At 39.6% G+C, this 14,201-nt stretch overlaps 1 protein-coding gene across 1 annotated transcript in view; it reads right to left on the minus strand.

Moving 5' to 3' along the window:
* Positions 1-382: 382 nt before the first annotated feature.
* Positions 383-14,201, minus strand: part of ajm1 (apical junction component 1 homolog) — a 30,224-nt gene continuing 16,405 nt past the window's right edge. Inside the window, exon 2 of the mRNA XM_044334526.1 lies at positions 383-5,849. Coding sequence (XP_044190461.1) covers positions 2,517-5,795 — 3,279 coding nt within the window. The 5' untranslated portion in view covers positions 5,796-5,849 and the 3' untranslated portion in view covers positions 383-2,516. The remainder of the gene's footprint in view (positions 5,850-14,201) is intronic.

Consider the following 14,201-nt stretch of genomic DNA (forward strand, 5'->3'; position numbering starts at 1 on the left):
TAATGAAATCTTACTTACTAATTTATCATTTATCATGTCATTTTTAAAAATTGACCCAAATTTCACTAAAATGTATTGTTTTCTCAATCCAAGTATGTAATTTAATGCATTATTTCATATGCCAAGATAATTCAATTTATATAATTTACATAGAGCTTATCTAACAAAGTAGAGTCAAGAGAATGAATCTGACTATATCAGAATTTTAAAAAGGTTACTTTACACATCTTTGTCTAAAATCATAATGATAATCATTTAAATCGAGCTAACTCAGTTATCCACATACAAAAAAACAGAGCCCAGTTCTGACAAAATGTGAGGGACTTGGCTGCCTGTCATGCTTGGATAATTACACTTCAACTGAAAAAGAAGCCGCAGCACCCAGAGTTCCCATTCCATTTATTAGATATGGTTTATAAATAGACACACTCAGACACAGATGTTGAAAGTATAAAAAATACAAGATTACGGGATTTTCTAGACATTTTAGTGAGGTCTCTTCATCATTGCCTTTGACATGTTATTTTAACTCGAATGGCTGACAAAAAATGTTTTTATTTTTTTTCTTATACAGCATAGTAATTTTCACTTTCACAAGTCCATTCATCAAGCAAGTTACTATCATCAACGTCATGTTAAATGAGATCAGAGCATAGAAAACAGAATCACATGCAGCCAGCAACTTTTCACTGAATCTATACAGCACATCCTGTCAGCCAAACAAATGTCACTCAGTGAAACAGGTTTTCACATGTATGTGCTTCAAGTTTCATTGTACTTTGTCTTACAAACTCTATGGAAAGCTGATATCACAGGGGAAAATGTTGGGATGGAGCAGAATGATTAATGACTGTGGAGAAAACAGCTTATTCAACCTTTACTGAGGACTGATTGACAAATGCACCTTAATGTCTTCCAGATATGTTCAGTCATTTGTCAAACCATTTTTTATTTGTTTGGATATTAGCATTTCAAACATACAATATATTCCAGTCACACTGTTGATTTTTTAAAACTCAACCGTGGGTTCAAATCATCATCAGTGCACCAGCAGGAAATTTGGGATATAGGGTACTATAACAAAATCAAGCATTTTACTGTATCTTTAAAAAAAAATAATGAGGCAACATGGCTAAGTTGATAAATGTTTTTTAAAACTGCAATCAGTGAGCATTCTAATGGTTTGATTGGCTAAAATCAAAATGGACAATATAAATCACACATGTAATAAACCTAGTGCAGCACAAATACACAACTAATGTCTTCTTCAAGCATTAATGTACCATATAGCTACTGTGCCAACTCTGGCTCACCTTGTTCTAAGGACAATAACTCCTGCTGCTAATTCATATATTTTAATTTGTAAATATATCTAAAAATACAACTTATCAACTCATATGTGTTATATGAAATTGCATGATTTCTTGGTATAATACCAAGTTTTGTTTTTGTATTAGATAACTCTCATTATTCACAGTGTTTCAAACTGAACAGTACAGGCCAACACCTACTGTGTGGCTGGTAACTGGCACCATTTCAATATTCATTGTGGAGGCAGTTTTTAAGTTCAGTATTGCTTCATTAATTCTGTAAAGCAGAATTAAAGCATTACTGAGTTTAGCCATTCTCCATTCTACACCATTAGACTCAGTTAAGAGGAAAACATAAACTTTCAGTATAGTAGTCCTACCTAAACAACAGTAAGATTCTGTGCCCTTTTTTTTTTTTTTTTTTTTTTTTACAGATGTTTCAAGTAGCACAACTGTCTCTTTTTCTGTTTTCATTTTTTCTTTATGATGAGGATCTATGTTGCCACCAACAGTTACATTTTATCTCAACTTTGACAAAATCTTTCTTTACAGACATGTATATAATATAATATAATATAATATAATATAATATAATATAATATAATATAATATAATATAATATAATATAATATAATATAATATAATATAATATAATATAATTAACAACTCCTTTTATAGGAACGTGGTACTTAACTCATGAAGCAACTTTGCATAGAAAGCATTTTCGTAGCTAAGAAAATAATGTTTCATATTTTCTGCATGATATACCATTTAAGTCACATATGAAAAATAGTCATGTTGTACTCACTTATTGAAATTGACTCTCATTTAAAGAAGCTAAGTTTCAAAGAACATACAGTAGTAGCTAATATTTGGAAAAAATCAAAATACCAGAATGTCAGTTTAGTAATCCCTACTAAAGGGAAAGTGTTGTAACAGTAAATGGCCAAAATACAGATAAATGACTTGTGGTGGATAAAAACTATGTACTTGTTAAAAAGATTAAAATAAATAATGTACTGTACTCATTCTGCACCTGACAGGAAATATTCTGATAAAGAATAATACTGACCAAGCAGACATGAATATATATCTATTTGATAACAAAATACTTATCTACAAATGTTTGTAATTGGATTGATATATAAATATGTGTAACAATATATATGTATTTCTATACATATATATTTACAACAAAAGGTGCACTTAAATAATGTCATCAAGGAGATGGGGGGTGCCTACCCAGTCCAAAGTCCTGGGCTCAGAGGCAGCCATAATCATGCACATAAACTGTTTACCGGTCCTCTTGTCAATAGGATAAATAGTAGTGGGTGTGAACCTTCTGTTACTTTCCACAAATTCACAGAGCTGCTGATACACCTGTGGGTATTCGTGGCGTAGGAAAACCCCTCGAATCCTTAACTCCCGTTGTATATTGATAAAACAGATTTCCCTGGCCTTCCTGCCTTCCTCTCCCTCTTTGTCAATATCTGCTGTTCCTGGTGGTGGAGTGAGGATCAGCGTTTCCATGTCACCCTCTTTCTTGTGAACCTTTCTGTCAGGGCTGAAGGAAGCCAGTGCGACCTTTGCATATTTTCTGACAGTTGGAGCTTGATTCCTTGGTGATGGCCCGTCAGGCATTTGCTCACCGACAGCAATGGATACATTCAAGATGAAACATTCATTTGGGTCATACTCTTTCCCAGCCTCCTGCAGTTCCTTACAGTACTCCCCTAGGTTGTCCTTGAAGCTTTCAAGCTCTCGGAGGGACAGGTATGTAGGAGACATAAGTAGACTATCCAGGCCATACTGCAGAAAGTTACTGGATGATGCAGGGTTTGGGAAACCAAGGAAGAGAACTCCTCTACCTCTAGAAAGGTAGCCAACTTTGGCAATACGGGAGAAGGCTTTGTGGACTTCAACAGTCTCCCGGCAGTGTTTGATGATATGACGACATGTGCTACCAATTCTTCCATACACACAGCTTTCTTTATGAATGTCCCAGTCCTCCCTGCGACAGTTACGAGAGCAGTAGTAGGTGTAGCAGCTGTGGCAGGATTTAAAATATAGGCAAGCATTGAATAGGGTCTCTGTCCGCCGGCATTTGTTGTTAGAACACATCATTGTATCATCTTCATCTGGGCTCTGATCTGGGGAGCACTCATCTGCACTCTTCATTGCGTCACTAGCCCCGTCCATATCTTGAAAAGCATCAGGATTCATTCTTATTGAGGTTGGCTGCTTGTCAAGAGGAGCAGGTTCCTCTGTACCTGCCTTTGAGCTCTTTCTGGATAGTGATACTGCTTCTTCCTCATCAATTAGCTTCTTTAGTTGATCCAGAATGTCCTCACTTGCCCTTCTACTGGGTGGCTTGTAATCAGTCACAAGATCTGCCAGAAGCTCATCAAGTTGTTCAAGGCTTTGCTGTAGTGAGGCATTGTCATGTGTCTTGTCTTTGGTTGAGCTTTCAAAGTCACGCTGACACAGTTCTGGACCCTCAGTGCTTCTGGAGTCAAGAATGTCCCAACTGGCAGACCGTCCTTCAGCCTTACTAAGGTTTCCAGTTCGAATGTCATTATCAGTGATTGTTATCTCAGGAGTGACAAACCAGAGTTTACTAGTGGTGCTCTTTGATGTTTCTGTTGGGCTTTTGTCAATCAGGGAGTTATCAGACATTGATAAGGCTGCATAGCGTCTTGGTGAACTGGAGAGATTGACTACCACTGGTTGTGGTTTGTCACCTGTGGCTGCTGAAGGCTTCCTGGAGTCAAGAAGATCATCATAGCTCTGACCTCTCTGAACAGGAAGAGGCTGTTCCCTCTCTACACGAGAGTTGAGAATATTGTCCCAGGACCTTGAGTAAGATTTGGAATCTGTGCCAATTCTTTGAGGTTCTACACATGGGTTGGCATACCAGGGCGTTAACACAGGCTCTTGCCGAACTCTGGTTGGAGTGACTTGGGATACATAAGAGGCAGGATTGGTGGAATATCCAGATGCATCTGAGCCATACCAGTCATCTGTTTGTGCCTGAATGACTCTAGCATGTCTTCGACCCTCCGTATAATATGCCCTTGCTGGGATATGGTGTTCTGGTGGCATTGCATACATGTCGCTGGAATAATAAAACCTCGGCGGAGCAGTTTGGATTTGGTAAGACCTTGGATCATCCCCATAAAATATTCTTGTTGGTGGTGTCTGTATGATGTATGGCCCTGGCTCATTTGCTGTGTAGGGTTTGGGATACCCTGTCTGCACAGAGTATGGATAGGGCTCCATCTCGGAATAATAGGGTCTTGTAGCTACAGCATGCACCATTCGAGTCCTTGGATCTTGCACATATTGCACTTTTGGAGTGTATGTTTGTCCTGGAGTGTAACGTTCATCATGAAAGTAAGAACTTGGTTGAGGAGGAGCAGTGGTGACATATCTCCCTGGGTCATCTGCATAAAAGAACTTGGTTGGCACATTAGGGCTGGAATGAGCTCTGCGTTCCCTACCATAGTAATCACCTGATGAAGGCATTCTTTGCAAAGGAATCTCCATGGGTTGTATGTAACTATTTGGCATGCTGCGGGAATATTGATAAGCTTGCCTACTTTCTGTACCTAATGAGTCAGTGGGAGTTGGTGTTCTAGAGTAGGAGAAATGGCGTGGCACTGTCAGGCTTCTACTCCCCCCACTGTGGTGCCTCTGCCAGGGTATGTCCATTTGAGGTGTAGCCTGTTTCCTCCCAGAGTGATGTAATGCTGCGTCATCAGGTTTGATGTCCACTCGACACCTGACATGAGGGCTAGTTGCTGGTTTATCCAGCCCTACATCCTCAGAATTATCAGCAACATAGTTAGGTGAATATCTACTGCTGTCACTCATTTGAGGCTGCAACTTAATGGGATGTACTTCATGCATATGAGCCCTAGTTGCTGCATAGGATGACTCCCTACGCGGTGATACTTCTGGTCTCCAGCGAGAGTCTCTTGGAGCCCTTTGTGACTCCCTGCCCTTCCTCCCTGAAGATGTGGACCCTTCAAAAGACACAGGGGTGAGACTGGTCTGGACCCGAGGGGCACTTTTTGACCTGGTCCTTCGTTTTTGTTCAGGGACAGCTACCTCACTGGCCATATCTGCTGCCACTGGTTGAGGAGTTAACCTATGGCTGAAAATGTCCGGAGCAGAAAAGCGGTATCTCTGCTGACGGCCCAAGGCATTCCAGGCAACATCTGGGTTGGCTGTATGCCTATCAGCCTTCCTGTATGGGGACTCCATTGAGTATTTGTGTGATTTTGGGTACTCCAATGACTTATAGTCAAAGGTACGGCAGTGCCTCTTACTGACTTTACTCTTACTGTCCTCCAGTGTGCTGCAATTTATAGAATCACATTGTTTGGAGGGTTGCAAGGACTTAAAATGTGAAGAAATGGGGATCACTTTTATATCTTGATGCACAGTTGATACCAGTATGTCAGGCGGGTCTGTGCGTGTCATCTTAAAGGGACTCCTCTAGTTCTCTCCATCAAGTTGCTTTAATGTTGATGTGGCCTGGGGAGGTAAACAAAGAATTTCAGTCAGTGACATTAATCTGGGTAATACAAATTTGTTCCACCAGCAAAGCAGAAATATTAAACACATATGTTTATTCAACCGGGCAGGTTTGGTTGTGGGACAAAAAAGAGCTGCAGACTTGCTGAGCTGTCTTTCAGTGACTTCTTGAGATGCCCATATTCAGTAATGACCATTAGTTCTTTACTGTGTTCAGGATTATGCAAAATAAAATATTAAGCGATGTGATCTGTTTTATGTGAAAACCAACACATCCTCTCCACACATCTCCTTGCCTAATCAAGTTTGCCTAGTTTGACTGGCCTATTGCATATGGCCAAAGACCCATAGCTAACACATGTATCAAAAATGTAAAAGACAAAGTAAATGACTCCACTTACAATGGACCCACAATGATAGTTTGATTAAGAGCTTCACAGCTTCCACAAATCTAAAAACACTGGATACTCCTGGGGTTACTATTGTAAAACTTCAAGGGTTTTGAAACAAAGAAACAAACTATTCTGAGAGCCTTCTCCCAATTTGACATCATTTCTGTCTCTGTAACAAGATATTCATTTGAAGGCTAAAATAAGTTCCTCTAATGAGTTTTGACTTCATGCTGTCTTCAATGATGACATAACATCAAACGTAGGCCCAAATATTAATACATGAGGCTTGATCTTGATCTTGATCTGTATTTTCCAGTTTAAAACTTCAAAGTGTTGAAGTTTTTGCATTTCCCATTGTTTCTCAATACTGCAACTATGGACCTGTTTCGACCCAAAGTTCCAGGTACTTTGGACCCAGAGGAACTAATCTCAGGAACTAACCTTGGAACTCTAAGTAGCTGGAGTGCAGTCCTGTTTGTATGCCTGTTTGTGTTTAGATCCACAAGGAATTAAAAAATTACAGCTGTGCTTGAAACACAGCATTCACACATGAGGAAAAAACAACACAGATGTGTCCTGTTGTTCTCTGTATTTACTGCTACATTAGTTGGATGTAAAGAATGAATGAAAAGGAGAACTGCAGAGGAGGAAAATTAAGCTAGGAGCATCTGTTCCCACAGTAAATCATCTGTTGAGTGTTTGATGGTTATTTATTTCTGCTTTAGAACATAACTGCTGTTTTTTTTCTCATTTACTGCTTTGCCTTTCTACCACCGCTCCCTCTCCTCTCGACCACCGCCGCAGTGGCGAGCCGAGTTCACTCGCACTATCTCTCTCTCTCTTTTTCTCGTCTTTTTAAAAATAAGTCCAGAAGCCAACAGCAAAGTCTAACTTGACATTTATTGTTAATCAAACGAAGAGAAATGTCCCCTCCTCTTAAACTGGTCCTAAATCGATACTAGAGTACTTCCTTGTTTTATGAATTTTATGAACAAGTTGAGGAGGCTGCACTGTGTGTGTTTGACCAATCAGCAATGGTCATCCCTGCAAACCCTGCCCGCAAAGTACCTGTACTTTTGATTCATTCATTGGTTAGGACAGAGGGTCATAGCCCCCATGGTCCGCTTGAGTTTGTTTAAAAAGTGACGGGTCAATTAACCAATCACATTTGATTTATAGTGGTGGGACCAAAAATCTTCCCCCTAGGCCTTCCTGAAGGCCAGAGCTATCTTGCTTGTAGCTTAGCTCACCACAAATGCTGTAGTTATGTTTGTCATGTCTTAATTCAAGACTCCCATGTCATGTTGTTTGGTTGGTAATGCTCCTGGTAAATCTTAAAAGTTATTATGAGTTCATAAAGACAATTTTTGTGTACATGTCTAGTGATTGTTTTAAGCTAAATAGTGTAAGGCTGTGACTCTGGTGGCTTTGCCATTTTTCTATGAGATTTCCCATTGTATTAGCATCATGCTATGTGAGGATTAGTGTCCTGTCAGCCAGTCCACCTGGAAACCTATTTGCAAATAGTAGTGTATTTGCTCTGAGCAGCAGACTAAATAAGTTTGGAGACAAATGTGTTTTTCTTTCCTTTGTACATGAATAATAACAGCACACATGATTTTGAGTGATTTTTGTGAATGCTCTGATTAATAAATCTATTCTTTGATTTTGAAACAGTAGCCTTATGTTGTCGTTATTTAGCCTAAGGCTATTGCATAGTTCAAGCAATGAATTTGATTTTATGAAAAAAATTGCTCACAATTTTAACAGCCCCTTCAGTCACTTCATCCTGGCGCCAGGCCTGAGAGAGACAAAGGCTATTTTGATTCATTTTGGCTGAGCTGAAGACCCAGCTCTAATGGTCACGGTTCACCACTGCTGTACAGAACAAGTAATCTTTAAATATAGGCAGAAGATGAAGCAAGTAGCATACACTACTAGATGCACAGTCAGTCAGTCAGTCACGTCAAACCACAGTTATTCATTCCATTTTTGCACTGTTCCAAAACCACATAGCATCTTTCAACATTTACTGATCTAATTTACTGATCTGCCTTCAGGTCTTACAGGATAGGTTAATTTTTTTTCTAATCGATCTTTAAACAAAACTCATATGCCCATATGTACATTGAAACTGTTTGGTTTTTTTGGCTGTAATAGTGTCTCCTTTTTCCATATTGGCTGTGTCTAACTCAATTCCACTGTAAGAAATGGGGGACAAAAACTCAGAGTTAGACAAATCAGGTGTGTATGTTCTAACTGTTACAGTCTTTTTGATATGAAATTCCCTCTGTGCTTCCTCAGAGATAAGTAGAAATAAGACTGTTGAAGCCTCATGGTAGCTTTGCTTGAACTTCAGAATTTATTTCTGCACAGAATCAGGGCAGTATGCACAGGAAGAATGATTACAGTTACCAAAATCGATTTCAGTGGACAGTATATATGAGCACCTGACTTCAAGTCCAGTCTTAAGTCCTCCCTGTTACTACTCAAGCGCATCTCAAGTCTTCGGCATCTTTCAGTCTTCTGCCCGTATGAGAATAACAAAATGAGGGGAGGCGGAGTGCTCCGCTGCGTTGTTATTAACATCATGTCTCCAGTAGTGGAGAGCAGCCTCTCTGCTGCACCATTAGCTCCAAGGAAAGACATCATTGCAGGGTTGTTGAGGTGAAACAGACTGAGCACCGAGTTATTTTCTTCACCTCAGAGTTTGTTTGCGTTGTTTGATGCTGCGGTGTGTGTTGGTCAGCTGGTCTTGTTTGTTACTGCTGGAGTTCACCGCTCCGCTCAGTTAATGTTAGTCTCTGAGTGACGGCGTAGAAAGTTCTCAATATTCTTCACATTCATCTCGCAAAGGTAATTATTTAGTCATTAAATTAAAAAACACTTGCAACTGCTGCCTTTTTTGAATATGAACTGCAAGATAACTCTAGCATGTGTGCACTGTAGACTGCGTTGGTGTGGCACTGCCCTCTCAGTTGAGTTCTGCCTTTTCATCAACATCAGCATCACGTTATTATCTAACATTTAGAAAATCGATTTTTGACATTTGTGAATCGATGCAGAATCGTCAGCTTCACCTTCACCTGTGAAGTAGTCACCTGCACCAAAGCAAATGTTTTTCTACACAATTTAGGCACATTAGAGGAAATTAAGTCTGGTCACATTTGCTCACACTGCTGATGATGTAATTATTAAGTATTCAATTTCTTCTTTGTAGTCATAAAATAAAGATGTCTCAAGCTTTCTATATAGTAAATGAGTTTATATTGGCTTCTGTTCAGTCACCATTGAAATCAGTGGAAAGCACCTTTAATTTACTGCCAGTCACTTATGAGTCAACACCCGGTGAATAATAAATAATGCCATTTGGTGGCACTGACTGCACTCGCAATCTGCATGAATTTAACATATGATTTAAAAGGCAGCAGGTGAAAAGTGACAGGCATCCTTAAAAGATGCAGTTGACTGGACAGCAATATCTCTGAGGAAACTCAGGTGATAAAACAGGACAATATGTAGGGCTGACATCGTGTGGAGGTGTGATGCATGTGGGTAAGTAGAATGGATAGCCATTTACTGTAATTTCTTTGTGTGTGTGTGTGTGTGTGTGTGTGTGTGTGTGTGTGTGTGTGTGGTAGGTATAGATATTTTGTGGAGGAAAATCATATTCTGTATTCATAGAAAGGTTTGTAACTTGAATGCAGTAGAAGCTATTCAACTTCTTTTGAAGTGAAAAAGAGCAGAATAAGAAAAATGTAGAAATGAAAACACTGCTTACATAATAAGAATAAAAATACAAGCTGCTGCAACCTGTGTGAGACCACCGCAGGAGAAGGAGCTGACCCAGATAGAGCAACTGGTCAAGCAGATGCTCAGACTGGAGCAGATGGAGGATGATAATGGTGTTGATATTGCTGATGTCTTCCTAAAATCCTGCAGCAACTGCACAAGTGCACATTTGTAAATGTCCTTTTAAAAGAGTGCAACTGTCAATAGCAGCACAATGAAGGTCATGTTCTGATTTAATGACCACAAAACAAAAAGGTTTTCCCTTGCTATACACTACACTCCAAGCACCAGAACATATATATTTGGATTATTCAAAACCAGCCTTCAACACCCAACTGTACTCACTAGCTCCAAATGTAAGTACATCCAGAGGAGTGCACAATCCTGCACACATATGCCATCCATCCGTTATCCCACACTTATCTGAGACCAGGTCGTAGTGGCATCAGACTGAGTAAGGAAACCCAGACAGCCCTCCAGCTCCTCCTGGGGGATCCCAAGGTGTTCCCAGGCCAGAAGAGATATGTAGTCCCTCCAGTGTATTCTGGGTCTGCCCACGGTCTCCTACCAGTGACGTGCCTGGAACACCTCCAGAGGGAGGCGTCCAGGGGGCATCCTAACCAGGTGCCCAAACCACCTCAGCTGGCTCCTTGAAATGTGGACATATATATATGTCCTCATGTTAATTACACCATCCTACTGAGACACACTTCACTGATTACATGCAAGCTGTGCCTCAGATTACAGGCAAACTGCTTCAAGCAGGGGCAATAGGATGACATCTTCAGGTGCAGCTATCACTTTGGATCCTATTTCACTATATTTACTTTCTGCCTTTTTATTTCTGTGTTAAAATTTTAAAATGCAAAAGTTATGTTCTTTATTGCCCTCAGAAATTCCCACATTGATTGAGGTTTGACAAAAAAGGCATTACATATTTTAGAAACTGTGTTCATTAGATACAGTAGTTTGTCCACTACAGAATAATAGAATAAATGTCTCACCAGGAAAACACAGCAATAGAAATGATTTGGATCTGTCACAACCAATAATGTCTCAGTAATAAATCAAACTGTGATCACTTGCACAGCATCTATCTACTAAAGGAAGGAATCTCTGTCTGTATGTCCTTTGCGTATCACTTGAACTGTTTATCCGATCAACTCCACACTTGGTGGGTGTATGGCTGGGGAACAAAGGGAGTGCAGTGTCAAATTTGGTGTGATTTGGACACATGATACATTTAATATTAATAAACTTTGAATACACCAGCAATCATTGAGCTGCTTCACTCTCTGCAGGGGCAGGGCGGAGCTTCAGGGCTCTGCCGACTGACTCCAGCATGTCAGAGAGAGAACAGAGACGAGGCGTGACACGAGTCAGAGGGAAGTGCTCTTAAAAGAGAAATAGACAGCGAAAACAGCTTTTAATCAAGAATGGACACTGGTCTAGACAGAAAGTGTAGCATTAGCGGCATGTTTAGCAGATCAGCAGTGAGTGACTACACAGGAGGCGTTCAGGTACATGGTTGCGCGTAGGTCACTCGCATTTTGGAAACGCTCAGAACCCGATACACAATGACTGTAGTTAAGCATGCAAAACAGAGCTAATACTTTCACTGGCAATTCAAAACCAGTTTGTCTCATATGTTCCGAGACCGTGGTGATTGTGAAGTACCACTACAGACAAAGTACAAATCTTTGGAGCAAACATACCCACTCAAATCTGAACTGAAGTCACAGAAAATAGGAATAATAAGAGCCCAATATGATTGATCTGCTGTATTTTAGGATGTACATTATTTTATTTTTAAATGCAGCCCTTATTTTACTTGAAATGATATAAGAACATGCACTTCAATCAAAAATTAAGGTCATCACTAGACATAGTGGAACCGGAGAGAATTAAAAAGAAATCACAAACTAAGGCCTCCCCCTGGAAAAATGAGCAAACAGGCCTCCTAAAGAGGGAATGCCGTTGAGCAGAGCGTGTATGGAGGAAAAACAAACAGTCCACCGCAAGATTCTCTTATCTATCATCATCTATTTATGTTTACAACAATGCTTTGCGTTGTGAAAGGCAGGCATATTTTTCTAAAATTATTAACGCTACTGGGAATAACCCCAGAATTTGATTTTGAAACCATCGATCGTCTCCTAAAACCCACCCACTTTAATAAGCATGTCCATCATCCCTCGCAGTCAAAGTGTGAGGAGTTTGCCTCGTTCTTTGAAAATAAGATTGTCAGCATCAGGACTAGTATTATGAATACTACTAATAAAAAATATGCCGGTGCTGCTCGAGGAAATCTAAATTATTTTAGGAAAATTAGTGAAGGAGAATTCCAGAATATCATTTGTCAGTTGAAATCCTCCACCTGCTCACTTGATGCCATCCCTACTTCCTTTTTTAAAGAGGTCGTAGATAGTTTTATTCTTGATGTACTAGATATTGTAAACTGTTCCTTAGAGTCAGTCCACTTAAAACTGCTCTAGTTGGGCCTCTGCTCAAAAAACACATGCTGGATTCCTCTGTTCTGAGTAACTACAGGCCCATATCCAACCTGTCCTTTCTAGGTAAAATCCTGGAAAGGGCAGTGTTGATACAGCTAGAGGCTTTTTACATGATAATATTTATGAAAAATTTCAGTCTGGTTTCAGAGGTAGACATAGCACCAAGACTGCACTCACTACAGTCATAAATGATCTTAGAATAAGCGCAGATAAAAAGAAAGTTTCTGTCCTTGTTCTTCTTGCACCGCTGCATTCGATACTATTGATCATGAGATACTTCTGAACAGACTTGAAAGCTGGATTGGTCTCTCAGGAACCACACTGAGCTGGTTTAATACCTTCATCACAGACAGAAATTACTTTGTGAGTCTTGGTGACTATATTTCTGAGAAGTGAAGCATTCTCTGTTTCTCTCTCTGTTTTCCCTTTACATGATCCCGCTTGGAGAAATTATCCGTAACCACGGGATTCATTTTCACTGTTATGCTGATGACACCCAGCTGTATTTATTTGTAGCACCTGACAATAAGGATGCCCTATGTCCTCTGCTAAACTGCTTCTCCAGTATTGGGCAGTGGATGAATGGCAGCTCTCTCTCAAATTAAATGAAGACAAAACTGAAGTCCTTATCAGGGGCACAGACGCTCAAAGAGATGAAATAATAAACAGACTCAGAAATCTGGCCCTACAGGTAAAACCAAAAGTAAAAAACCTGGGTGTCATTATTGTTCAAGACCTCAACTTTGACAATCATATCAGCAACGTTACTAAAATAGCCCTCTATCACTTGAGAAACATCGCAAGAGTCAGACCCTACCTCTTCCTAGAGGATGCTAAAAAACTGACTCATGCCATTTTACTCTCACAGTCAGATTATTGCAACTCACTGTATACTGGTTTGCCAAAAAAAACATTGATCAGCTGCAACTCATCCAAAACTCAGCAGCAAGAATTCTAACAAAAACCAGTAAAAGAGGTCATATTACTCCTGTGTTAGCATGTTTGCACTGGCTCCCAGTAACATTGAGGATAGATTTTAAAATTCTTCTACTTGTTTTTAAAGCTCTGAATGGGCAAGCACCTTCCCACCTGTCAGATTGCCTGTACATTCCAAATCGCTCCCTCAGATCGCATGGTGCTGGCCTGCTGAGGGTGCCACCAAGGAACAGCAAGAGGTATGGCAATGCTGCCTTCAGTTGTTATGCACCGAGAATGTGGAACATGCTCCCTCCTCATATAAGACAGGCAGCCTCGGTTGACAGTTTTAAGAACCAGCTCAAAACCTACTAATGTGACCTTGCCTTTAATTGATTTTTCTTTTACCTCTATGATTTTACCCCTTCTCTAGGATTTTATTATCTTTTACTCTTTTACTATGTCTTAATTGATATTTATCCCGTTTTAATATGTGTATGTGTGTATGTATATATGTGTTTATGTATGTATATATATATGTATATATATGTATATGTATGTATGTATATATATTTTATATTTCTTTTGTAAAGCACTTTGAGCTGCATTTTATGTCATGAAAGGTGCTTTATAAATAAAATTTATAATTATTATTATTATTTACGATTAGAGTACTTAGCCTATTATTTATATCATGTGTATAGTAGAATGTTAGTTTCTTTCATGTTGTTGGTGTATAT

Source organism: Thunnus albacares, chromosome 18 (genome assembly GCF_914725855.1).
Source record: "Thunnus albacares chromosome 18, fThuAlb1.1, whole genome shotgun sequence".
NCBI classification, from domain to species: Eukaryota; Metazoa; Chordata; class Actinopteri; order Scombriformes; family Scombridae; genus Thunnus; species Thunnus albacares.